Here is a 26309-nt window from a genome sequence, read left to right on the forward strand (position 1 = left end):
AGTTGAATATTGCTCTTTCAAAGTCTGTAAATAATTGCATTGGCATTTTGATAGGGATTGAATTGAATCTGTAGATTACTTTTGGCAAGATTGCCATTTCTACTATGTTGATCCTACCTATCCAAGAACATGTGAGATCTTTCCATTTTTCTGATATTTTCCTCAATTTCTTTCTTCTAAGACTTAATGTTCTGTCATACATGTTTTTTATGTTGTTTGTGGCTATTGTAAAGGGTAGTGTTTCTCTAATTTCTTTCTCAGCCCACTTATCATTTGTATATAGGAAGGCTACTGATTGAGTTAATCTTATATCCTGCCACATTACTGAAGGTGTTTAACAGCTGTAGGAATTCCTTGGTAGAATTTTTGGGGTCACTTATGTATACTATCATATCATCTGCACATAGTGAAAGTTTAACTTCCTCCTTTCCAATATGTCTCCGCTTGATCTCTTTTTGTTGTCTTATTGCTCTAGCTAGAACTTTGAGTACTATATTGAATAGGTATGGAGAGAGTGGACAGCCTTGTCTTGTTCCTGATTCTAGATGAATTGCTTTGAGTTTCTTGCCATTTTGTTTGATGTTGGCTGTTGGCTTGCTGTATATTGCCTTTATTATGTTTGGGTAGGTTTCTTTTGTCTGTGATCTCTCCAAGACCTTTATCATGAAGGGGTGGTGGATTTTGTCAAAGACTTTTCCAGCATCTCATGAGAAGATCATGTGGTTTTTTTTCTTTCAGTTTGTTTATGTGGTGGATTATATTGACAGATTTTCATATGTTGAACCATTCCTGAATCTCTGGGATGAAACCTACTTGATCATAGTGGATGAGTTTTTGGTGTGTTCTTGGATTTGGTTTGCTAGTAATTTACTGAGAATTTTTACATCAATGTTCATGAGGGAGATTGGTTTGTAATTCCCTTTCCTAGCTGCATATTTATATGGTTAGATTATCAGGATAAGTGAAGCCTCATAAAAAGAGTTTGGCGGTGTTCCTTTTGTTTCTATTGTTTGGAACAATTTCAGGAGTATTGGTATTAGCTCTTCTTTGAAATCCTGGTAGAATTCTGTGCTGAAACCATCTGGCCCTGGGCTTTATTTGGTTGGGAGACTTTTGATGACTCTTTCTATTTCCTTATGGATTATAGGTCTATTTAAATTGTTTATCTGATCTTAATTTAATTTTGGTTTGTGGTACCCATCCAAAAAATTATCCTTTTCTTCTACGTTTTCCAATTATGTGGAGTACAGGTTTTTGAAGTATGACCTAATGATTCTCTGGATTTCCTCAGTGTCTGTTATTATATCTTTTTTTTTTTCATTCCTGATTCTGTTAATTTGGATATTCTCTCTGCCTTTTGATTAGTTTGGATAAGGGTTTGTCTATCTTGTTGATTTTCTCAAAGAACCAACTCTTTGTGTCATTGATTCTTTGTATTGTTCTCTTTGTTTCTATTTTATTGATTTCAGCCTTCAATTTAATTATTTTCTGTCATCTACTCCTCCTGGGTGAGTTTGCTTCTTTTTGTTCTAGAGATTTCTGGTATTAAGTCACTAATGTGAGATTTCTCCAACTTCTTTATGTAGGCATTTAATACTATGAACTTTCCTCTTAGCAATGCTTTCATAGTGTCCCATAAGTTTGTGTATGTTGTGCCTTCATGTTTGTTTAATTCTAGGAGGTTTTTAATTTGTCTTTATTTCTTCCTTGACCCAGTGGCTATTCAGTTGAGCATTGTTCAGTTTGCATGAGTTTGTAGGATTTCTGCATTTTGTGTTGTTTTTGAATTTTAGCTTTAAGCCATGGTGGTCTGATAAGATACAGGGAGTTATTCAATTTTTTTAAAATATCTTTTGAGATTTGTTTTGTGTGTGTGGTCAATGTTAGAGAAAGTTCCATGGGGTTGCTGAAAAGAATGTATATTTGCTGTGTGATGTTTTGTATGCTGTGAATATGTGTGGCTCTGATTAGTTGATAAATAAAATGCTGATTGGCCAGTAGCCAGGCAAGAAGTATAGATGGAATAAACAGACAAGGAGAATTCTGGGAAGAGGAAAGCTGAGTAAGGGTCGCAAGCCAGACACAGAGGAAGCAAGATGTTCAGGTAGAACTTAGAAAAGGTATCAAGCCATGTGGCTAAACATAAATAAGAATTATGGGTTAATTTAAGTGTAAGAGCTAGTCAGTAATAAGCCTGATCTAATGGCCAGTTATAATTAATATAAGCTTCTGAGTAATTATTTTATAAAAGGCAGCAGGAATGTGGGTGAGAGATTTGTCCTGACTGTGGGCAAGGTGGGACACAGGAAAACTTCCAACTGCATATATTATTTTGTGTCTGGATGAAATGTTCTATAGATGTCTGTTAGGTCCATTTGAGTCATAACATCTGTTAGTCCCCTTATTTCTTTTAAGTTTCTGTCTTGCAGACCTGTCCAGTGGTAAAAGAGGGGTGCTGAAGACTCCCACTATTATTTGTGGGGTTTGATGTGTCATTTGAGCTTTATTGATGTTTCTTTTGCATATGTGGGTTTCCTTGTATTTGGGGCATAGATGTTTAGAATTGAGACTTCATCTTGATGGATTTTTCCTGTGATGAATATGAAATGCCGTTCTTCATCTCTTTTGATTGATTTTAGTTGGAAGTCTATTTTATTAGATAATAGGATAGTGACATCAGCTTGTTTCTTAGGTCCATTTGATTGGAAAGTTTTTTACCAACCCTTTACTTTGAGATAATGTCTGTCTTTGAGGTTAAGGTGTGTTTCTTGTATGCAGTAGAAGGATGGATTCTGTTTTCGTATCCATTCTGTCAGCCTGTGCCTTTTAATAGCCAAATTGAGTCTATTGATATTAACGGATATTAATGACCAGTGTTTGCTAATTCCTGTTATCTTTTGGTGGTAGTGTGTGTGTGTTTCCCTTCTTTGTTGGTGTCAGGCTATCTGTTGCATGTGTTTTGGTGGTTGCAGCTAGCTTCATTGGGTTGGAATTATCCTAGTACTTTCTGTAGGGCAGCATTTGGGGATATGTAACGTTTAAATCTGGTTTTGTCATGAAATACCTTGATTGCCCAATCTACAGTGATTGAAAACTTTGCTGGGTTTGGTAGTCTGGGCTGGCATCCATGATCTCTTAGTATCTGCAGAACGTCATTCCAGGACCTTCTGGCTTTCAAAGTTTCCATTGAGAAATCAAATGAAATTTTGATAGGTCTGCCTTTATATGCAACAACTACTTTTAAATATTTTACCTTGGCTCAGATTTTTGTATATTGATACAAAAGTGTGGTTATTTTTCTTATATTGTATGTATGTGAAAGAAATGATAGGGAAAAGAGTAGATTATTGAATCTACTCTTAAACCAAAAAAGGCAAGTAATAGTTATAAATATTTTACATTGATATGGATTTTTATATATTGATACAAATTTAAGGTTATTTTGGTTAAAACATACTGCACATACATTTCTAATTTTGTTCCAGGTTTTGTATTTATACAGTACCTTTAACAATGTAATGCAAATTTCTAGTCATTGAAAGTTATTATAATATAACATTTAAGATAATAAAGAAATGCAGATTAGTAGTTAGTCACCTATTTTAAGTAAATTTGCAGTCATATTAGGTATGTTTTCAAGGTCAAACAGAAATATATTTTAGGTAGACAAATGGTCTTCAAACACTTCAAAGAGCTACAGAATATGGCAGTTAAGATATATAATAACATAGGTACTTTCTTTTATTACAATGAGTCATGTTTGCTCCTGACAGCACTAATCTACTACAGGGAAGATGATGGGCATTGAAGAAACTCCATATGGTTTTTACTTTCTTTGTGGCAAAAATTAGCCACTGGGCAATAAATAAAACACTGCTGACAGTGTTGTCCAAATTGTACAAGCAGGACACAAAGGAAAGTGATAGCCAAACTTTGCCAAGACATGGTAGGACAGCCCTTTAGAATATTCTACTTCACAGAAAAGTTTGTCAGATATGCTAGGCTTCTAGGCCAAAATGGGTGCTCCATCATTACAGAGGAAACTTGGATGATTGTCCAGGGTAGTCAAATGTTGCTGTCATTTCTTACATTTTTTGGAATTGGCCTGTTTGCACTTCCTGCTTACTCAGGTAATATTTCCTTCTCAGGTATCTGAGGGACATAAGGATTTGATAATTATAGTTATACTTTTCCTTGTTAACAAATTCAGAAAAGACACTCATGTAAGAGTTGTAAAGTGTATAAGGTTGATAGACATAAAAAGATAGTTTGGGGTGGGTGATACAAGTTAGGGTAGAAAGTGAATTAGGGCCAGGTGGTGGTGGTGCATGCCTTTAATCCCAGCACTCAGGAGGCACAGACAAATGGATCTCTGTGAGTTGGAGACCATCCTGGTCTACATAGCAAGATTCAGGACAGGCACCAAAATTACACTGATAAACCCTGTCTCAAAAAAACAAAAAACAAACAAACAAAAAAACATAATGAAAGTGAATTAGGTACAACATTTTGGACTCACCAAAACTGAGTAGATAATGGAGTATTTTCTCTGAATTTGTCAAATGCTAATGGAGTAGACATTATTAATATAATTCTTGCCTGTATAATATCTGTATATAGTTATTGTACTCATTGTATATACCTTTTCTATGTTAGTAATAACCTTCTCTTACTATTTTAGACAAAAGTGGGGAAATGTAGTGATATTTTGTTTATTTTCTGACAAATAAAGCTTGCCTGGAGATCAAATGGTAGAGCTAGTCACTAGTTAACCATAGATGTCTGGAGAACTGTACAAACAGAAAGTTACATGGCTGGAAAGAGAGCAGAAATGATGAGGCAGGATGAAGAAAGGAGCTCGACCCTTTTTGGTTGAAGGAATTGGAGAGGTAAGAGGTGACTGTAGTTGCTCCTTTACTTCTTGATCTTTCAGCTTTTACACCGATCTCTGACTCCAGGGTTTTATTAAGACTAATTAGGGTCATGCTACACCCACAATATTCCCCAGATTTATGACAGAATTAATTAGAAGAATCATTAAGCCTTTTAGTAGTGTATCACACCTCCTCATGGAGTACACTTTCTCCTGCTTTTCTGGGAGGATGTTTTGCCTTGAGTCTGGTAATAAGTCTAATAGCAACTATTGCTGGTCCCTGTGGAACATCAATACTATCTTGCCTGAAATATTCTTCATAGAAAGTCACTTTCTGGTTTAGCAGACAGTGAAGGATTATTTTCCTCAGTCAAATATGGAAAAGGCAATATATTGGCTAATGAATCTAGGAACCTGGAGATCATTGCACAGCTTGCAGGCAACTCAAGGGAGGTTGGAAGTGTCTTTCAAGCCACTACTCCTCCAGTCAGCTTGTTATATCTGGGCTATGCAACTTGACTGGTGACTGCCTGATGGCTGGTCTGATCATCTCCTGTGCAGCTTAGCTGTCTCACAGTGTCAGCAGCCCTTACTGATTATATATGCTTGAGGCAGGAGGCACTAGTGAATCTAGCCAGTTTCTGTGACTTCCAAAACTATTAAGATTTCTATTCCTGAACTTTAAAAGCTTCTTTGCAGAACTGAATGTATCACCTCTCCTTAGAGCAGTGTCTCTCAACTCTTGTGCCACAATCCATTTCAGGCCTCATATCAGGTATCCTGCATATGAGATGTTTACATTATCATTTATAAAAGTAGCAAAATTACCACTATGGTATAACAACGAAATAACTATATGGATGGGGGCTCACCACAACATAACAAACTGGTTTCAAGTGTTGAAGCTTGGCAAGCTTGAGAACCACAGCCTTTGAGCATCCCATTATTTTACCTCTCTTCAATGCCCTGTATTTTGATGGGATTCCTCCAAGATGGAAGGATTTACTCTCAGAGGAAACTGATACCCAATAACCATTCCTGGGCATGAACTCCAAAGACTTGCCATTTTACCAATGAACACTTGCCCATCAAGTTCATTGATGCTTTATTCACTGTATCTAGGAAATGGAATCAACCTGGATGTCCTTGAACTGAAACATGGGTAAATGAAAACATGATAGTTTTCCACATAACAAAGAGTATTATTAAGGTATAAATGAAATGAAAGTGTGAAATCTAGATATACATGCAAGAAAGTAGAAATTATGATGAGTTCAGATACCTAGGCCTCAAAAGTAGAACATCCCATGTTCTCTCACATCTCTGTGTCTAAGCTACAAACTTGTTTTGTGTGTTCAAGTAAGATGACATGTAGAAGCCAGGGATCTAGAACTAGACCATTAGTGAGGAGATGGAGGCAGAGAGGATAGATAGTAGACTACAGGTGATATGAAATTAGTTAGTAGGGATCCTGGAGGCAGAATTTTGAAATATGTAGTGGAGAGAGGGCTGCTAAAAGATCAATTCAAATGAGATGTCCGTGAAGAAGGTACATGGGAAACTATCATTTGCAACTCAAGTAAAAAATACAATCAAAGCATAGTAGAACATATGTTATAAAAGAATTTGGCTGGGCTGGAGAGATGGCTCAGAGGTTGAGAGCACTGACTGCTCTTCCAGAGGTCCTGAGTTCAATTCCCAGCAACCACATGGTGGCTCACAACCATCTCTAATGAGATCTGGTGCCCTCTTCTGGCCTGCAGTCATATATGCTGTATACATAATAAATAAACAAATCTTAAAAAAAAGAATTTGGCATTGGATCATGTGTGCCAAATGTTTAACTGGGAATAACACAAGGAGAAGGGATGAAGAGTGTGTGTGTAAACCAAGAGTAAAGATTTGTGAAGAAGCCTTATAAAATCCCCCTATACTTGCAAGAATCCTTATTGGTCTTATAATAAAAACCTGGAGCCAGATATCAAGGTGAGAGCTTAAAGATCAGAAAAGCAAAGCAAACCACAGCCACCACCTCTTACCTCACCAACTCCACAGCTAGAAAGAGTGCTAGTTCCTGTCCCCTCTTGCCTTAGATTCCTTTCTCTGCCCAGCAATATCACTTCCTGTCTCAATCTTCCTAGTGCTAGGATTAAAGGTGTGTGATCCCAAGTGCTGGGATTAAAGGTGTGTGCCACCACTACCCAGTTCTGTTTCTATTTTAGACTGGATTAATCTCATGTAGCCCATTGTTGCCTTAACTCACAGAAATGAAGATTGATCTCTCTCTCTCTCTGAGTCCAAAGTGCTAGATCAATGGTGTGTGCCAACACTACCTGACCTCTACAGATAACTCTGTGTCTAGCTCTATCCTGTGATCGTCAGGCAAGCTTTATTTCATAGATTACAAACAATATATCACATTTCTCCTTTTTTGTCTAAAATAATTAAAGATTATAACTAACATAAGAAAAACTATATACAATAAGTACAATAGCTATATAATATATAAAGTCAAGAATTACATTAATAATGTCCAGTCCATAAAAATTTGACAAATTCAGAGAAAATTCTCCATTATTTATGCTATTTTAATGAGTCCAAAATGTTGTAGCTAATTCACTTTATATCCTAACTTGTATTACCAACCCCAAACTATTTTTTGTTATCTTTCAAACTTATACACTCTATACCTCCTTAGTGTGTTTCTAATCTGAATTTGTTAACAAGGAAAACTATAACTATCTAATCTTCAACTCACTCAGAGACCCAAGAAGGAAATAATATTACCCAAGTCAACAGGAAGTGCAAATAAGTGACTTCCAAAAAAATATGAGAAAAAGATTGAAACAGCTGGCTGCTGGGACTATTCACCAAGGTTCCTCTCCAAAGTGCGGCATCCATCATCAGCATACAGGTCTAGCACATCTTAAGACTCACCTGTGGAACATGACATTCTGAAGGACTTTCCTACTTTGTCTTGGCAAGGTTCAGGAGTCCTCTTGTTTGTGTTCTGCTTGTCCATTTGGACAGCATACTGTGAGCAGTCAAGGAAAGGACACTTTCTTGCCAGTGGCTAACATTATCCACAATGAAAGTAAACTCCATAATGAGTTTCTTCAAGGCCCATCAACTTCTCTGAAGCAGATTTGCACTGCCAGAAGCAGACATGTCTCACTGTCATAAAAAAAATAACCCATGTTATTAAAATATCTTAAATGCCACATTCTGTAGATCTCTGAAATATTTGAAGATTACCTGTCTATCTAACATATACCTGTTTGACCTTGATAATATACCTAATATGACTATAAGTTTGATTATAATGACTAACCAGTAACTTGCATTTATTTATATCCTAATTAGTTTGTAATAATAACTTTCAAGGTCTAGCAACATGCACTACATTGTTAGATGAACTGTGTAAGTTCAATACCTTGAACAAGAGTAGAAGTGTACATACAGTATGTTCCAACAAAAAAAAATTCAATTTTGTATCAATGTACACAATTTGTATACAATATACAAAAATTCAATCCAATGTAAAATAATTAAAATTAGCTGTTGTCTTTTAAAAGTAGATTCAATAATCTAACTTTAACTTATATCTATATTCTTTTTTTCTTCTTTTCAGGGTAGATTCAATAATCTACCCTTTTATCCTATCATATCTGTATCCCCCTTTTTTCTTTTCAAAACAAGAATCTAATCTCCTTTGTTTAGCTTTTCTCCTGACCAGTAACAATAACAACTTGCAACCAAACATCCTAAAGAAGGACAATTATCCATAACCCATTGAATGACCAAAAACCACCTACCTCACCTCTTGGGAATGTGGGCATTATGTTCTTAAATTTACTTCCTGCTGTCTGTGGGAGACAGCATCTTTAGAGGATCCTGGAAAGAAAATTTTGGGTTAACTGTCAAGTCCATGGAGAGGTAGCTGTATCATTTGTTGTCCAGTCTGTGCATAATGGGAAAGTACAGGGCTTGTCTTAAGTAGTGGCTAGAGTAGTCTGTGAGGCTAGATTGACTCAGCTAGCCCTCTCAAAATTTTCCTGTGCAGTTTGTAGTCCAAAAGTGATCTTCAGGTAGTGTTTTTCAGCTTGGTGACATTATCACAGTCCTGGTGTAATAGACATTATGGGGCTCCATCATCCTTTTGGAGACTTGCAAGGTCACTTTTAGGCATGGTCATAGCTCATTGCAGAAAACTGATAGAGACTCAAACCCAAAATCATGTACAGGAAGCTAGATGAAGACTTTTTTTTTTCTTGAAGTGGTAATCTGTATAACCATTAATATCATGACAAAAGTTTAATATATACAAATATAATAACCTTATAAATATATAAGGTTTGATATAAAACTCATACCTTAAGAAAAGTTTTAGCCGGGCGGTGGTGGCGCACGCCTTTAATCCCAGCACTCGGAGGCAGAGCAGGAGATCTCTGTGAGTTCGAGCAGCCTGGCTACCAAGTGAGTTCAGAAAGCAAAGCTACAAGAAAACCCGTCTCGAAAAAAAAAAAAAAAAAAAAAAAAAAAAAAAAAAAAAAAAAAAAGAAAAGTTTTAAAGTGTCAAAATAAAACCAAAGGATCATGAGATTAATAGCAATAGACTAGTCCCTTAATTTTATTTTTTTCTTCTGTTCCCTACCAGGTGGCTCTCCTGATGTAATACAGAGATTTTGCATTTTACTTTAACGGGCATGCTTGGGTTTAGAGAAGGAGAGAGCTATACTCCAATTCCCAAGCTAGTTTAATTTTAATTGAACTGGGACTACATAAAGACCATTTGTGTTATGTGTCTATAGAGAACAGCAGAAATAAACATTTAGAAAGATTTATGAAATTTTATCCAGTTTTAGATGTAATAATAGACCAATTTACTCTCTTTCTTTGGACATTTTTTCTGGATGATTGTCCTTTTTCTTCAGATGTCTCATTTGTGCAGTGTTCTTCAGATTATTTAGCCTTAATTCTCCTGAAAGACAAAAACAAAACCCTGCCCCAACCCTAAATTTGGGGATGTTCCTTTTTGGCAAGTTACAGAAGATCAAATGAAAAGCATTTGTTAGTCATATAAGTTCATTTAAATTGAATGGTCATGCTGGTTGTGAACCTCTTCTAATTAAAATGTCTCCCTTTTTCAAATTGAACCTTTATCAATTTTGATGGTATCCATACCTTTTTCTCTTCTGTGGAAACAAAGGCAAAACCTTGTCCCCAATGTAACACATTTCCTGGTTTCCATTCTGAGGTCACCATATCTGATATGTGTTATATATAAAGGTTGATTCCTAATTTTGATTATTTCTTGTAACTGAATAAATAATGAAGTTAATTCTGACTCATCAGGAATACATTCAGCAGTTTCAATGTAGAAAACAACTCTTTCTGCATACTGAGAGTCAGTTTTGTATCTATGTTAAGAGGTTCCATAAAATCCATTAATACCATCAGAATGGCATCTAATTCTGACTTCTGGAAATAATTATAAGAACTTTGAGCCATTTTACTTAAATTTTCTCATTTGTAACCTGCCTTGCCTGATTTGTTTGCATCAGTATAAAATGTAGGGTCTCCAGGTATTCATGTTCCCTGTACTGTGTGAGGCAGGATCCAGTTAGTTCTCATTATCAATTGAATTCTATTGCCTTTGGGATATTTGTTGTTAATTTCTCCAAAAAAAATTCACTGCAAGCTCTTTGTTAAGATTCGCTTTCTTCACATAATTTGTCAACTTCATCATTGGTAAAAGATACTATAATTTCTGCTGGGTTTATTCCTGCTAGCTGACAAAGTCTCAATTTTTCATTTAGAGTCAATTCAGAAACATTTTCCATGTAATTTTTTAATATTTTACTCTTTGTGGTAAAAAGATATATTCTAAGATAATATCTTCACTCTGCATTAATATTACTGTAGGAGAATGCTTAGATGTCAAAATAATCAAAATAAAATCAAGCTTTGGGTACAAACAATCCAAATCTGCATCTTGTATTTTCTTTTAAACCAAAGCCAATTCTCTCTCAGCTTCAGCTGATAATTCTCTTGGACTGTCACCATCTAAAGTTTTGAACAAATTACTCAGTTCATCATTTTTTACCCCAATAGTGGGGCATAGATAGGAAATGTGTCCTAGCTATGTTTGAAAGTCATCAAGTGTCTGCAGTCAATCTGTACTTATTTGCACCTTTTGGGGTCTAATTTTTTGTAGACCTATTTTATATCCAAGATAATTAATAGAATTTCCTCTTTGTATTCTTTTAGGAGCAATTTGTACTCCTCAGCAAGGTAAATTTTGCTTTGCTTCTTCAAACATTTCTCTAAAGTACCTATATTTGAGTTAGCTAATAAAATATCATTCATGTAATGGTAAACTATAGATTGAGGAAATTGCTTACAAATTACTTCCAACAGATGTCATACAAAATGTTGGCACAGGGTTGGGCTATTAAACTTTTCCTTTGAGAGAGCCTTCGATTGATATCTCTTAATGGGCTGAGAATTGTTATAAGTAGGTACCATGAAAGTTAATTTTTCTCTGTCTTTTCCTTGTGAAGATAATAAAGCACTCTTTTAAATTGACACCATTCTTTAAATAACAGAGAAAGTAAAGGAATTCCAGACTGTAGAGAGCCCATTGGCTGTATCACCTTGATAACAGCTCTTAGATCTGTTACCATTCCCCATTTTCCAGATTTCTTTTTAATAACAAATACAGGAGAATTCCTAAGGCTGGTTGATTCTTCAATATGCTGAGCATTCAACTGCTCCTGTATCACCTCTTCTAAGGCCTGAAGTTTCTCTGTTGTTAAAGGCCATTGCTCAACCCATACAGGCTTAACTGTTAACCACTTTAAAGGTAGGGCTATTGGTGTCCTTGAAAGACCAACAACTTTTGTGCCTTTTTCTTGTACAACCTGAATGGTCAATGACTATTCTTTATAATACCCTTCTAACATTTTCCCCAAAAACATGTTTGTTTCTGAGATTGGAGGAATGTTAATCTGGGTATTCCAGTGCTGTAATAAATCAATCTCTTGAGTGTTGAAGAATAGTTCTATTACAAGTTGACCATGAGTTTAAAATCTGTTTCACAAATAGTGAGTACCATATGAGGCTATTGCTTTCTTGAATCTCCTCAAATCTAACATTTGCACAGGTGTCCATTCAGCCCTTACACAGACTTGGGGATATCTATTATTTGGCAGTTCTTATAAGGTTACTGGATAAATTAAGATTGGCTGTTTGAAGTATTAGGCTCTTATTCTGTAACATTATAATGAAATGCTGAAATTGGGTCTCCTTTATGTGGTGATATTTTATCTGTATGTTAATAAATAAGTTTGCCTGGAGATCAGAAGTTATAGTGAGCCATAAACATAAGTCAGGTGGTGGTAGCACATGCCCTTAATCCGACCACATGGCAGGCAGAGTCTCTGTGTGGTCAAGAATACAGCCAAACTCATTTAATCCCAGTACCAAACAAAAGACCTGAAGGTCTGTATAGACAGGCAGTGATGAGGAAGTCATGTGGCAGGGCTTAGAGTCAATGAGAAGGCAGAACAGGAAGACTCAGTTTAGCTCAGTTTAGACAGGAAGAAGCTCTCTCTCTTTCAAGCCTACATACATTTTTACACACACTGTAAACTGTTTAGAGGTTTATCCCATCTGAATCTGTCTTATAGTGAATCTATTGCTTTAAACTGCAGCATTTTCCACCCACCTCAGCTTCCCAACATGGTGGTAGCAGGTTTATCGCCAGCTCTGGGTCTGAAGCCATGTGTACCATCACTCTCAGAAGCAGTGGGTCTATACCTCCATTGAAGCAACATGTAGCCCAGAAACATCTTTTTTGGTCTGTACTAGCAAAGGCTAAATCCATCACACAGTGTAATGTGTAGCTTGCAGACACCTCATTCCCACCATGCTGTAGGTGGGAATGAACACACCACGAACCCACCATAGAGTAGCTCAAGCCTGCAGGCTGCCGCTAACTTGAGAGAGACAACTAGGAAGCTGTTTTTAGCTCCGTTTTAGAATCTCCTTTCTCAGGTTTAGGTGGCAAGTCTTACCACACTTTCTGGTGCCATTTGTAGTTGGAGTTTTTTCCAGTCCCAGCAGGGCCTGCAGCCACTCAGACCCAAGTAAATACACAGAAACTTATATCACTTATGAACCGTATGGCCATGGCAGGCTTGTTGCTATCTGTTCTTACATCTTAAATTAACCCATTTTTATCGATCTATAAGTTGCCATGTGGCTTGTGACTTACCAGTACTTTTACATCTTGCTTCTCATGGTAGCAGCTGGCAGCATCTCCTGACTTAGCCTTCCTCCTCCCAGAATTCTCCTCTCTGCTTACCCTGCCTATACTATACTTCCTGTCTGGCTACTGGCCAATCATCATTTTATTTATCAATCAATCAGCAACACACTAATAGCATACAGAAAGACATTCCCAGCACTTCCCCTTTTCTTTTTTTCAAAAAGGAAGGTTTTAACTTTAACATTGTAAAATTACATATAACAAAACAATAATCAAGCAAGAATTATAGTTACAATATCTAGTCTATTTATAATATCTAGTCTATTTGTATTTGGTAAAATTAAAGAAGATATCCTTTCTATTCTATATTTGTGAGTCATACTTGCAGGAAAAGCACGCATACACATTAAAAGAAATAGAAAGCTTTTCCCACTCTTATATTTGCAGAATTTTATTTCAATATAAACTCTAAGATATTGTTTAAGAGGTAAACCTTCATTAAAGACTTTCACAAGTTTGTGATCATAATGTTTCTATTTTATGGACTGTTGTGATTTGAAAGCAGATAATACTGGAAAATGATATGTCACATTATTTACAATAGTATGTTTCTCCCCAGTATGAATTTTCTAATGTCTTCTAAGACTCAAAATCAGGATAAAGGATGTGTCAGTCTGTGCATTTGTATGGTTTCTCTCCATTATGAACTTTCTGATGTGCTCTAAGGTAGGAGCACCTTGTAAAAGATTTGTCACATTCTTTACAACTTAAAGGTTTCTCTCCAGTATGAACTCTCTGATGTCTTCTAAGATTTGACTCCTGAGTAAAGGACTTGTCACATTCCATACATTTGTAAGGTTTCTCTCCAGTATGAACTCTGGAATGATCCTTAAAGTGTGAAGGACTATGAGAGACTTTGCCACATTCTTGACAAATATAATTTCTCCCAACAATATGCATTTTCTGTTGTTTCTTGAGAGTGGAAGAGTGGACAAGGGAATTGTCACATTCCTTATATTTGTAAGGTTTCTCTCCATTATGCAACTTCTGATGGCTTTGAAATACTGACAACTGATGAAATGACACTCCACATTCTTTGCATCTGTAAGGATTCTCCCCAGTATGAAGTCTTAGATATATATCAAGACTTGAAAGCTGGGTAAAGGATGGTTCACAAACATTGCACTTGTAGGGTTTAATTCCAGTATGAATTCTCTCATGTTCAGTGAGGTATAAAGCAGTCCTGAAGCATTTCCTACATTTCCCACATTGGTAAGGTGTCTCTCGAATTGCTTGTTGCAAAAGAATATATGCAGAGGCAAAATAGTCATCATATTCTCCCTGCCTATGCTCCTTTGCAGTGTAGAGTCTCTGATTTTGAGTAATGTTGGAACACAAATTTAAAGATTTCTCATGGTCTTCAGATTTGCAAGGTTCTTCTCTAGTGTGCATACTTTCATGTCTATCTAGGTTTGATGAGTCAGTAGAGGTATCCTTGTTGTTACTACATGTGTAGTTATTACAGTTTTCTGTAGTTTCACATGTTTTATAAAGTGCACATCTGGAATAGCCATGAAGCACTTTCCCAAGCTCCTTATACTGACAAGATTCCTTTTCAGTCTTCAGATGTTGATGGACAGGATCACATTTGCAATAGTTCTCTGAAAATGAGCACAATTCAGATTAATAGGGCTTGTTCCAATGATAAGCATGTGATAAATGACTGTCTCCCTAAGTTCTCTTTTAAGATAAATGAACTCGGAAATACTTAGATTAGAGCTCCCAGTAATGGACATTTTTCATTCACTGTAATTGTATGGATACTCACAACAATACCATGAAAGCCTTTAAGGGTCAATGATTTTAACAGATATCTCATCTTTATCAAAAATCTCTAACTGGGAAAGAATGGAAAAATAATTATGGCTATGAATTAGCTTTGGAATAGAGCTAACTAAGTGATTATATTTAGAAATACATGTCTCTATCTTAAATATGTCTTCTCAGAAATTGAAGAAGATGAATTTAATCCAATCCCAAGTTCACAGTATTTACACTTACTAAGTGATAGGCAATGAAGAGAACTATTCAGAACACTCAATTCCTTTTAGATTAAAGAATTCCTTAAAAGCATCACAGGGTTTATTTTTCTCTCTAGAAAATACATTAGATTCTTCAAAAGTAATGGATGCAAAGACAGTATTATACCAGACATCAGAGGCTCTATATCATTTGAGGCAGGGTTGTCATGGGCAGCTATTGCTTATTTCTATCCTCCACTGCCTGAGCTTCATACACTGCTGTGTTTCTTCACTTTCCTCACAGGGTCATTCTCAAGTCCACGCTGTACACAGACTTCTGAGATTATTTTCCAGAAGGGTGTCTGTGTATTCTCCACTGGGAAGAAAATGAAGGATGTAATATGAAGATGCATACAAGGGTGGCAATTACTGAATAATTCTACTTCATGGACCTCACATTAGACTTAAAATTCATAAAATTATTCCTATCTGATTTCTGCATAGTTAAATAAAATTTCATTTTGTACTAGTATTAAATCACCATCACTCAGGACTAATAAGACAAAATGCCTTCTAACAGTTATTTCAATAGACAGGATGCATCCTGGGGCAGCATACTACACTAAGTTAAATGATCACAAATACTTTCAAGTGGAATAGAATATGGCAAAAAAAAAAAATTCCCAATTCTTGCTTTCTCCTTCACTTGAAGTCTTTACTATTCTCTTGCTCATTCATTAGCCCACCCTAGTTGTGACTACTCTCTACTCCCACATTCAAGGGCAATCTCAGTCTTTCTGTATAGGTGATCACACCTACTTTGCACACATAATCCACCTTTTCTTTTGAGGCAGCCCATGACCCATGATAGAACTTTTAGAAAGAGTATAGAAATTTAAGACAGTATTGCACTCAGTAATTGAAAACACAAAGCAGAGGAATTTAGGCAAGATTTCTCCACTGATATTTGTAGTCAAATACCAAAGTATATTTAGCATTTTCAGTTTGTGTATCTTGAATTTGTCTCACAAATAAGACCATATAATTGCAATAATGGACATGGAGATTTAAGATATGAGTGGAAATATTATATGCTACTGAGTTTATGGATGAATCTTGGAACCAAAATGAAGGTCGGATGATACCTCTGAAATAGAAAATGGAAAGAGAAAGCTAAATAGCATAGAAAAGTTCTTTCCTACTACTAAACTTTGCCTGGTCTCCTGTTGTTTTTTTCAGGACAGCCTAACACATTTTACATCTTGTGAAGGCAGAACAAACAAAAGATGGGTAGGAATTCTACAAGCAAAATGTTCTCACCCACAAAGACCAGGTTGTTGTAATTCTCCAACATCACATCAATGTACAAAGCCCTCTGAACAGAGTCCAGGCATTCCCACTCCTCTTGGGGGAAGTCCACAGTCACATCCCTGAATGTCAACAGACCCTGAAACAAAAGCATATGGTTTCAGCACGTGCTACCTGTAAGTGCTTTCCTGGATATAATGAGACAAAATGTAGATGAGCAAAGATAATTACTCAAAGAGAAGATTTCTAATACGGTCACATTCTCTCATGAATATTCTCACTCTATGAAAACAGGATTAAACAAGAACAGTTTTACATGCAGTATACATGAAACAAGAAACACATTACGGTTAATGTTAAACATATTAACACATGTCTCAGAAAGAAAATTCACAATGAGGAATAAGCTTTAAATGCTGTAGATCATGCTAAAACACTGATGTAAATCAATCCTGTGTGAACTGGGGCCTTACATAACTCTATTCTAATAGGCTTAGTTGGGATGTTTAAACTATAGGTACAATGCCACACCATTATATAGCACAGAGTTAGGTACAGAAGGTACAATGTATGACTGATTTTGTAGATAAAGAGTTTTGTTTTTTTTTTTTTCCACAGTAGCAAAGATTGTAACAGCACTACAAACCGTCATTTTAACATTAACACTTAAGAAGTATAGCAATTAATTTTATGAGAATATGTGGGTCATTACTAACAGACAGAAAAGTCTGCATCAGGCATATTTGATATAATTCAAAATTTCCCTAAGATAATGCATAAGCCAACAGAGACAAATAACAATTTCAGAAGTTTGCAAGAGTATTTCACTTCACTCCCAAAGAGTAATAAAAATTGAGAGAAGTCCAAAAACACACCAAAAAATGTTTAATGTATAGCTAAGAGAATTTGTACCTGTGACATTTTAGATAAGGCACATTGCAAGAAATTACAAAAATTACATTAATTAAATACCAAGGAAATAAAATTGCAAGTCAACAAATGGACAATGAACTAAATAGACATTTTTCAAAGTTAGAAATTCAAATGGCCAACAAACATTGCAAAGCATTCAGGATCCCAGAAAGACGACCATGGGAGCACAAATTAAAACTTCTAAGAAATACTGCCTCATCCCAAACAGAATGGCTGTCATCAATTAATCTGACAACAAATGTTTGAGGGGATATGGAGAGAAAGGAAAACTTATGCACTGTTGAAGGAAAGGGGGGTGCAAATTAATACAGCCATAGTGGGAATCAGTTTGGAGATTATTGAAAAAACTAAAGAGAGAACTTACATATGACCCAGTTCTTCACTCCTGGCCATTTACCCAGAGAACAACACATCCCACTACAGAGATATTTATAACCCATGCTTACTGTTGTTTTAATCACCAAAGGAATGGTATTGGAATTAACCTAATTATCTATCAAAAGATGGATGGATAATGAAAATTGTATAAAATAGAGGACAATTCAGCTATAGAGAAAAATAAAATAAACATTTTCAGGAAAATGAAGGGACACAAAATATGTAGAATATGTAATATTAAGTGCAGTCATACACTTTTAGAAAGAAGACACATTTTCGCTCATATGCAGAATCTACCCAATAATATATGTATATAGAAACAATGTATATGTGGACACAGTATAACATGAAGAAAAGAGAACAGGAAAAGTTAAATTATCAGGGTCTGAATGCAGGTAATGAACACCAGTTAGGAAAAAGGATATAAAGCTAATTGCTTTTCTAGTTCTAATTCTGTCAAAGGTTTTTGGGGTTTTGGTGATAGATAAGGAAATCAAAATATATTTGATTGTGAAAATATAAAAATCCCATGTGAGGCTCCAGAGCTTCTGCTCCCTATGATGACTCTAACTATATAAAAGTTGTATAGTCATTGGGTCTGCTTAATTTTGGCATGTGATTTTGTTGTTTCTCTGTTTGAAGAATTGCTCATAATAAAATTTCAAAAAATTATCAGAAGCAGAAAATTAAAGGTTTTAATACATCAAAGTATAACATTTTAAGATAAAGAGTGGAAAGGACCACTAACCTGCGACACATTTACTGGAGAATCAGCCATTTTTTACAGTTTCTCTTCTTTGAATTTCTCTTTCAGGAAAAATGAATAGATGGACACTTCCCTTTCAAATCAAGGGGTCAAAATGGAAGAGTTAAAATTAATACTAAAAGTTGTTAGAGAACACTGTCAAACCACATGGAAAGACCCAAGCAATAGCATTCTACCAGGTATCTAGTTAATGATCCCAAAGTCAGGAGAGTATGAAAAGACATTTGAAGCTTGAATAGAAAATCACCATCAAGTATCCTGTAGCACAAAGAAAACTACTCTCTTAAAATTGATGGAAACATAAGTGCATTTCAAGATAGTCACCAATTATCACAATAGATTTCACTAAAGCAGCACTCAGGTAATAAATTAAAGGTAAAATTTACACAGGAGAGTCAGAGAATCATCCATGAGAACAGGAGCAATAATAAATTTCATGTGAAGAATAGAGAAATACAGGAGACTTGGGAAGTAATCATCCATGAGCAACACAGCAAACCACTATTTCTCAAAAAGGAGGAAAAAGAATAGTACTAATAATCCGACCAGCAACAACATAAACAAAACCATAGGAAATAAAAATGCCATAAAAAAAAATAGCCACACTAAAAATAAAAATAGAGAATCCTCAACTAATGAAACAAACCCTGAAGTTAAATAAATTCAGCACATGACTTTCCTTGGTATAAGCTCAAGGGACTCAACATCCTACTCCATAGATACTTGCTCAGCCCTGTTCATTGCTGCTCTAGTCATAACAATTGGATAGTGAAATTGTGATACATATACGCTATGGAATACTATTCATGTAAAGAAAACTGAAATAATGAGCTTTGCAGCTAAATGGATGGACTTAGAAAAGATCATATTGAGTGAGGTAACCCAGACCCAGAAAGAAAGACACTGCATGTTCTCTCTCATAGGAAGTTCCTAACTCCAAATCTTCAGATGTGAGTCCACAACCTGGAGTGAATGCAGTGACCAGAAAAGTAAGAAGAGATCACTGTGGGGTGTGGGGGAGTAGTAGAGATGGAGTAACAGGGAACAAGTGATCTGAAGGGGGAAATTGGATAAAAAGGGGGAGAGGGTGAGGATTTAACTATGGAGAAGGGACAGAAATAAACAGAAGATGGAGGGTAAAAGAACTGTAAGGATGTCTGGAAAATTCATAAGAAATCCATCTATTCCTTGACTATTATCTATCCATCAAAAAAAAAAAACTCCTATACTACATAAAAGTCTCTGTAAGCATATACATTTCAAGTGTAAATGAAAATTTCCCAACTGCCCTGATGATGCTCCTCACAAGAGCCAAAGAATTTCTAACAAAATGACCAAGACCAGGTATAAGAAGCCTGCTTTGAAGTTGTTGGTGAGAGTTGTCCAAGAGACTTCCAAACATTGCAGGGTATTGCTGTTGCCCACAGTTGCCTACTAGAGACAGAAGTTGAGTTCCTAGTGTTGAAGAAGCCACACACTTCATGCACAAATCCTAGAGGACTGGAGATGGAACTGACCTTAAAGCCTCCTCCCTGGGGACTAGCTTTCATGGTATTAGAAGGCCACATGTAACCTTCCCAAGGAGGGAGCCAACTAACTGTCCTGCCCAGTTATGACACCTATGAACCACAACAATGATCTGTACTTCATGATAGTCCTAAGGGCGCAAGAGTGTCATACATAATTATGTTGTAATAACAGCTTCTAATTGGATTAAGACCCTCTCAACAAGGCATCCCTGTACTGGAAGTGTAGCCTGTTTCCCTAGGGCTAGTAAAGGCATGGAACTTGGAGGAGAACCTACAACCAGTATTTTACTAAATCAGCATAACTCCTAATGCATTCTAAATATTTATCCTAATTTCCAACAGTATAGATAGAGTGTAGCAAGGTGTAAATATAGTTTCTGGTTCTTATCAAAACTCTGTTGGCATTATTTTCAAGTACAGAGACATTAAAAAAAAAAGGTAGAGAATGTGCTAGAATACCAATGCTCCAAAATTTTGAAAACAATAAATAAACCTATTGATATTAATTGTTATCATTTTCATAATACATTAAAATCAAAGACATGAAAATGAGTTAATAATGGTATGAAAACATGATCCATGATGTGAATGAATAAGGATAGAAGCACTCACATGCATAGTCAAATAAAATTTTATTTGACTCCATTATTAATTCTTCTGTAGAAAGCCTTCTCATGCCTACATTAGGATAATCCTGAGATTCTCCTCAGTGGAAGTCTCCAGAATTATTTCTAGTGAAACAGAATGTAGCAAAACTGATTTCATGTCCCACTTACACATTCACTTGATCCCCTTTCCACTCCACCAATGTCTCCACCATACCTGGATCCTTAGCTACTGTCTCCTCTTTCTCCATCTTCCAAGCCTCTTTGTTCTGCCGCACAGGTGAGCAGGTCTGGGTGATCACTTAGCCCTGCACATGGGAAAGAGATTGTTCAGTAAACATGCGTATATCTAACACATGATTGTGCTCAGGAGATGAAGAGAAAACTAAATACAGGATTATAAAATGATTCCCGAACTGTCCTGTAGGGTCAGAATACTGAAAACAACTAGAAAGCATTTTCAGTTAGTAGAGTAACTTGAATCCCACTTCCAATCACAGCTCAGTCAAAACTCAGGGGCAGAAATGAAACTGAATGATTGGGAAGAGAATATTATACACTAGTAGGGTTCTGAATTTATCATGGACCAATAATGATGAAGCCCTACACCTCCCAAAGGGACACTCTGGAAGAAGAGAGAACATTTCATGAAAATGCTTTTTTTTTCCTTTGCGGATTTCATTTTATTCTGTGGCATGTGAGACTCATTCACAGAAACCACACACACTGGCAGATTAGTTTGTCAAGAGATACCGAGGAGAAAGGGAGACTGCAAGCAAACAATTCTCAGCCACAAAAACCATACTGCTGCAATTTTTTTCTTTTTCTTTTTTGTTATTGTTTTTTATAAGACAGGATTTCTGTGTGTATCATCAGCCTTAGCTGTCCTGGAACTAGCTCCTGATCCTGGACTAGGCGGGCCTTTAACTCACAGAGATCCTCTTGCCTCTTCCTCCTGTGTGCTGCGATTAGAGTCATGCACCACCACCGCCCAGGTGTACTGCTGTAATTCTGCAATGTCAGGGTGTAGAGTGTAGCAGGGGTTGGCTGAAGAAAGAGGGCACTCCAAGATGAAATTTTAAGGTCTATGTGATATTAAGAAGGTCCAAACTTTGATGAACTGAATCCAGAACACCCATACAAAGGTGTATTTATTGAAAGTTACACAAAGTATTTCCTCAAACCAAACTTCCTTATCTCATTTACATGTCTTACTAAAGGAAAGCATCACATGCCCCCATGACTTTAGTCCTTTATTGTGTATTCTTTGCAATACACAACAAAACAAAAGCCTGTGACATCTTGTGACTAAAGTCTCAGGATGGCTACAATGCCCCTTCAGTAAAAACAGTTCTACAGATCACGGGATACATTCACTGTCTCCACAAGGATTCTTTAAGGTCAAAGTACTTCCAAAAAAAAAAAATGGTTGTTCAATTTAATGTTTATCCAAGAAACAGTGACTCTGCTAAATTCCTACAACATAGTCCCAGCACAAAGCCCTCAGGGCAGGGTCCAGGCATTGCCACTCTACTTGGAAGTAGTCAAAAGCCACACCACTGGCTGTCAACAGACCACAAAGTGAAAAACAACAGTTTGACTTGCCCTGTTGGTGTACACCTTTAATCCTAGCACTTGGAAGAAACAGGTCAGTGGAACTCTATGTTTTCTAGTCTAGCCTGGTCTACATAGTGAGTTCTGGGTCAGACAAAGCAACACTGTGAATTCAGGTCTCAAATACAGCAAAACCAGAACCAAAAAAAAAATAACAGTTTGGTTATATATCCACGGACAGGGTGTTTTCTTGGTCCAAGGAGCCTGTAGGGGGCCTAAAACAGCTTGACCACACAGCTGCAATGACACGCTTAGAGACCCAGACACAGCTTCTGTACAGGCTTACTGGCAGGCAACATCCAGACCCAGGCCAACACCCATAAGCTGACCCCACTGTGGGAGCTGGTTTTCAGGTTCCTCGTGGCTTTACCCAGCAGGTCCACATAGAGGATGATTGGACCACTAGCCCTGAGTGCAAGTGTCTGAGACGTTCTGCACTTGACTGTGCTGAGGGGAGGTCTTATGCTCCACCCCTTGGCATTTCTATAAATACCTTAGGCAGAGAAAGCTGGAGCCCGTTGGAATAGGTTCCAGGCTCTCTCAAGGCTATCCTGTATTTCCTGTCTTTTTATCTCCACAATTAAATCCTTCTATCTAATATTTCCTGCTTCTCTTACTCAAGAAAACTTTGAGGAACTTCGGGGTTGGTGGGTAAACACCCTGTAACCCACCCAGGGAGGGCCTACACCTAAAGACACCCCAAACATTCCAACCATTAAACAGGTTAGATAAGGTGGCCAGATGTCCCTGAGGCTAGCACACACCTATATTCTGTTTTACCGATACCCCTAGACAAATGTCAGCCAATCAGGGTGCTGAACCGTGGAAATCTCTTCACCCCAACCTCTGCTATGATTAAAAACTCTACCCTGCCTGGGCGCAAGGCTCTCTGCTCTCACGGCTGCATTGGACAGACAGAGAGACCAAGCTCAGAGCTTGAAAATAAAGGTTCTTTGCTTCTACATATGGGATTAGTTTTCCGTGGTGGTCTTTTGGGGGTCCCCATGATCTGGGCATAACAGACAAAAGACTACTATAGACATTTTTTGATATAGGTGAATTATCACAATTATTCAAAAGATGCTTTCTAATATCATTCTATACTATAATGCATTTAAATTTATTTTTTCCTTTTCTGTTTTCCCCTGAAGCAGAATTTTCCTGCGTAATTCTGGTTGTCCATTAAGTCACTATGTATCCCCTGCCAGCCTCCAACATCTGCAGTCCACCTGCCTCTGCCTTCTGAGTGTTGGGATTAAAGGCCTGTGCCACCAGGCCTGGCAAAGACACTTTTCAGAATGCTGTATTTACATTGCAGTATGCATGTGTCCCGGATGGAAGATTAACGGTGGATAAAAGTTTACTTTTAAAAGTCAATGTTTACAAGTAAACTGTAGAACTAGCAAAATAATATACTTTCAGATTCAATGAAATTTGCAGGCTTTCCTTTCATGACTATAATCTAAAAGCTCTCGGCAAATCTAAGTCTCCAGGCAAATGTACCACTCTCTTAAATATGGAAACGGTATAATAAGGAAGTTTGTATTGATGGTAATTTCAAGAGCTTTGTCGTTTCAACCATAGCAGAGAGAATGTGCTTGCACATCTTAACGGGTAAATTCAAATATTTGATATTATTCTTACAAGAATATTTGGGCAATCAGAAGAGCAATTGAAAAAAATCATCTTATTCCATATGATCTAAAATACACCAAGGGAAAGACATTCACAGTAGAACTTCAGAGCCGGCTTCCTTATGAACAGCAGAGAAACTGCTCGCACCCCTGTCCCTCCCCTCCCGTGTCCCAGCCCCGCAGCTCCTCTGACCTGGGAGGTTCCAGGGCCGCCGGGCTGCGGTTCCCGCCACTGCGCTGCTGACTGGTGACTTTCCCAGGCCGCCCCGCGCGGCCACTGCGGCTCCGGGGAGATTTCAGGTCCCGAATACCCGGCCGGGTCTTCCTCACCCAGTTCTGACACCAAAGATCCTGACGTCCGACAGGGAATGGTGGGATTTCCTGTAACTTCAGCCTCGTTCCTTGAACAGACTCCTCCTGGACCCCCCCACTAAAAAATCCACTTCCGGTCAAGGAGCTACTGCAAAACCGCCTACCCCGGGCTCTTTTTTTTTTTGGGGGGGGGGGGGTTAGTTTCCCAAGACCACCCCACTGATTCTTTTCCCTAATCTCCTCTGATTGACAGGTGTCCCCGCCCCATCGGAGACCCGCCCCTCCCACTCGGTCTCAGGCTGCCTTCCACACAGCTCCAGCTGTCTGGCTGCCCTGCACCCGCTCTGCACAGCCTCCCCACATGCTCGCTGCCAGCCTAGACCAGAACTGGGTCTAGGAGGACGCTGCACCCCGAAATCTGACCACCAGCCTGGATTCTGAAACCTTCAGATAAAAGACAGGTAGCCAAATCTCGACTTGACTACCAGCCTCCCTGGCTACAACCTACACCAAAAGATAACAGGCTAAATTCAGATGCCAGCGTCCCATCGTTAACACACACATGACAAGCCAAAACCAAACACTGCAATTGTAACTTGCAAAGAGACATTTCAGGAACTTGGATTTTGAAAAAGAAATAGGTGTCTCAAGAAGTCAGTGGTCAAGCCCACTTCTAAGATCCCAGGGCTGAGTTCATCCCTCGCTCTATTGCTCTCACCACTAGATGGTGGTCTTGTCGTTTTACTATCAAACAAGTGTTTGTGTTGTGACTCGTGCTAAAGATGCTTTTAGATAAAATATGCAAAAAAAAAATTAATGCAGTAGTGAATGCAGAGACCCTTGGCTGTCCCAAATGCAGAAAATGAGTAAGGTATGTAGTCCCAGTCCTGAAAACATCAGTTACACCTTCCCATCTATGGCTCCTGGAACACCGAGGAAGAGGAGGAGGAAAGGGAATAAGAAGGGAAAGAGGAGGAAGGACTAAGACATGCCATTCTCTAGACTCCACACAGCTGTTGTAATCAGTAACCAACAGCTGCTGTACTGACCTGCATGGACCTCACTCTAGACCACAATCAGTCTAGGAAAGGGAAAGGCTCACAGGGCACACCCTTTACCTCTCAAATGTTGGCAATGGGTGGATTGTGGGAGAGGAATCACTGCCTTGGGTTGTAGTCCTCTGCTGAGCCCATCAGGCTCCAACACATAGCTCCAAAACCACAGTCTCAATGTGGCCCTGGTTAATCTCAGTGGGTCCCAAGCAAAGTGAATGGAGATAAACACAACAGAGATTTGTTGGAATTGTGGAGCAGGATAGTAGAGAGGTAGGAAGTGAGAATGGACAATATTTGAGGCACACACACACACATGCACACACACACACACACACACACACACACACACTTATCTACATACACCGTGTCTTAAATATACAACCAAATGGAGAAAGAACCAATTACAGAATTTTTTAAATGAGTACAGCTGTCTTTCATTTCCTTTTTATTGTATCAGTACCTGGTTTAATATCAGGTTATATTGAGAGTCAGGATGTCTTCCTTTTTGTTTCAAGTATTTATATAGCTTTGCTGTTCTTCTTTGAAGTTCTGATAGAATCCTGTCAATCATGTCATGGTGTTGTTTGGGGAGTTGTATGGGGGGGTGTCATTTTATTACTGCTTCAGTCTCATTGCTGCTTGTGTTTACATTTTTATTTCATGTGTTTAAATTTCACATCTTATGTGGATCTGGAAACTCATCTATTTCATTTAGAGTTTCCAATTCAGTGGATTAGAGGTCTTCAATATCAGTAGAAATAAGATACACTTGTTTACTCATGTCTATCAAGTCAGCTGTTGTGACAGGATAATAAAACGTTATGTATAATTCGCAAGGTTATGCAAGTTTTTAGTCCCAGCACTCAACGGGCAGGGGCAAGAGAAACTGTGAGGTCATGGCCATCCTGGTCTACATACTGAGTCTAAGAAAACTGTGAGTAAACAGAGAGTCCTTGTTTCAAAACAAAGAAAACTTCACCCTGAAGAAAAGCTTTCATGGTACCAGAAG

General features: G+C 37.6%; 2 protein-coding genes across 4 annotated transcripts in view; both read right to left on the reverse strand.

Moving 5' to 3' along the window:
- Nucleotides 1-24364, reverse strand: part of LOC114686608 (zinc finger protein 54-like) — a 48687-nt gene extending 24323 nt beyond the window's left edge. Inside the window, exons 1-4 of one of the 3 annotated variants that reach the window (XM_037202248.1) lie at nucleotides 24264-24364; nucleotides 20903-20993; nucleotides 18534-18624; nucleotides 16487-16613 (exon numbers count right to left, since the gene is read on the reverse strand). In XM_037202248.1, coding sequence (XP_037058143.1) covers nucleotides 16487-16613; nucleotides 18534-18563 — 157 coding nt within the window. In that variant the 5' untranslated portion in view covers nucleotides 18564-18624; nucleotides 20903-20993; nucleotides 24264-24364. Of the gene's footprint in view, nucleotides 1-16486; nucleotides 16614-18533; nucleotides 18625-20902; nucleotides 20994-24126 lie in introns of all 3 variants that reach the window. The other 2 variants (XM_037202247.1, XM_037202249.1) reach the window with 2 other exon arrangements.
- On the reverse strand, nucleotides 13518-15435 carry LOC114686612 (zinc finger protein 54-like). Its single transcript, XM_037202255.1, has 2 exons — nucleotides 15354-15435; nucleotides 13518-14806 (listed from the first exon to the last, which is right to left on the reverse strand). Exons 1-2 carry the CDS (start codon nucleotides 15358-15360, stop codon nucleotides 13815-13817), a joined length of 999 nt encoding a protein of 332 aa, XP_037058150.1. The 5' UTR covers nucleotides 15361-15435; the 3' UTR covers nucleotides 13518-13814.
- Nucleotides 24365-26309: the final 1945 nt, after the last annotated feature.

Source organism: Peromyscus leucopus, chromosome 1 (assembly GCF_004664715.2).
Source record: "Peromyscus leucopus breed LL Stock chromosome 1, UCI_PerLeu_2.1, whole genome shotgun sequence".
Lineage (NCBI taxonomy): Eukaryota > Metazoa > Chordata > Mammalia > Rodentia > Cricetidae > Peromyscus > Peromyscus leucopus.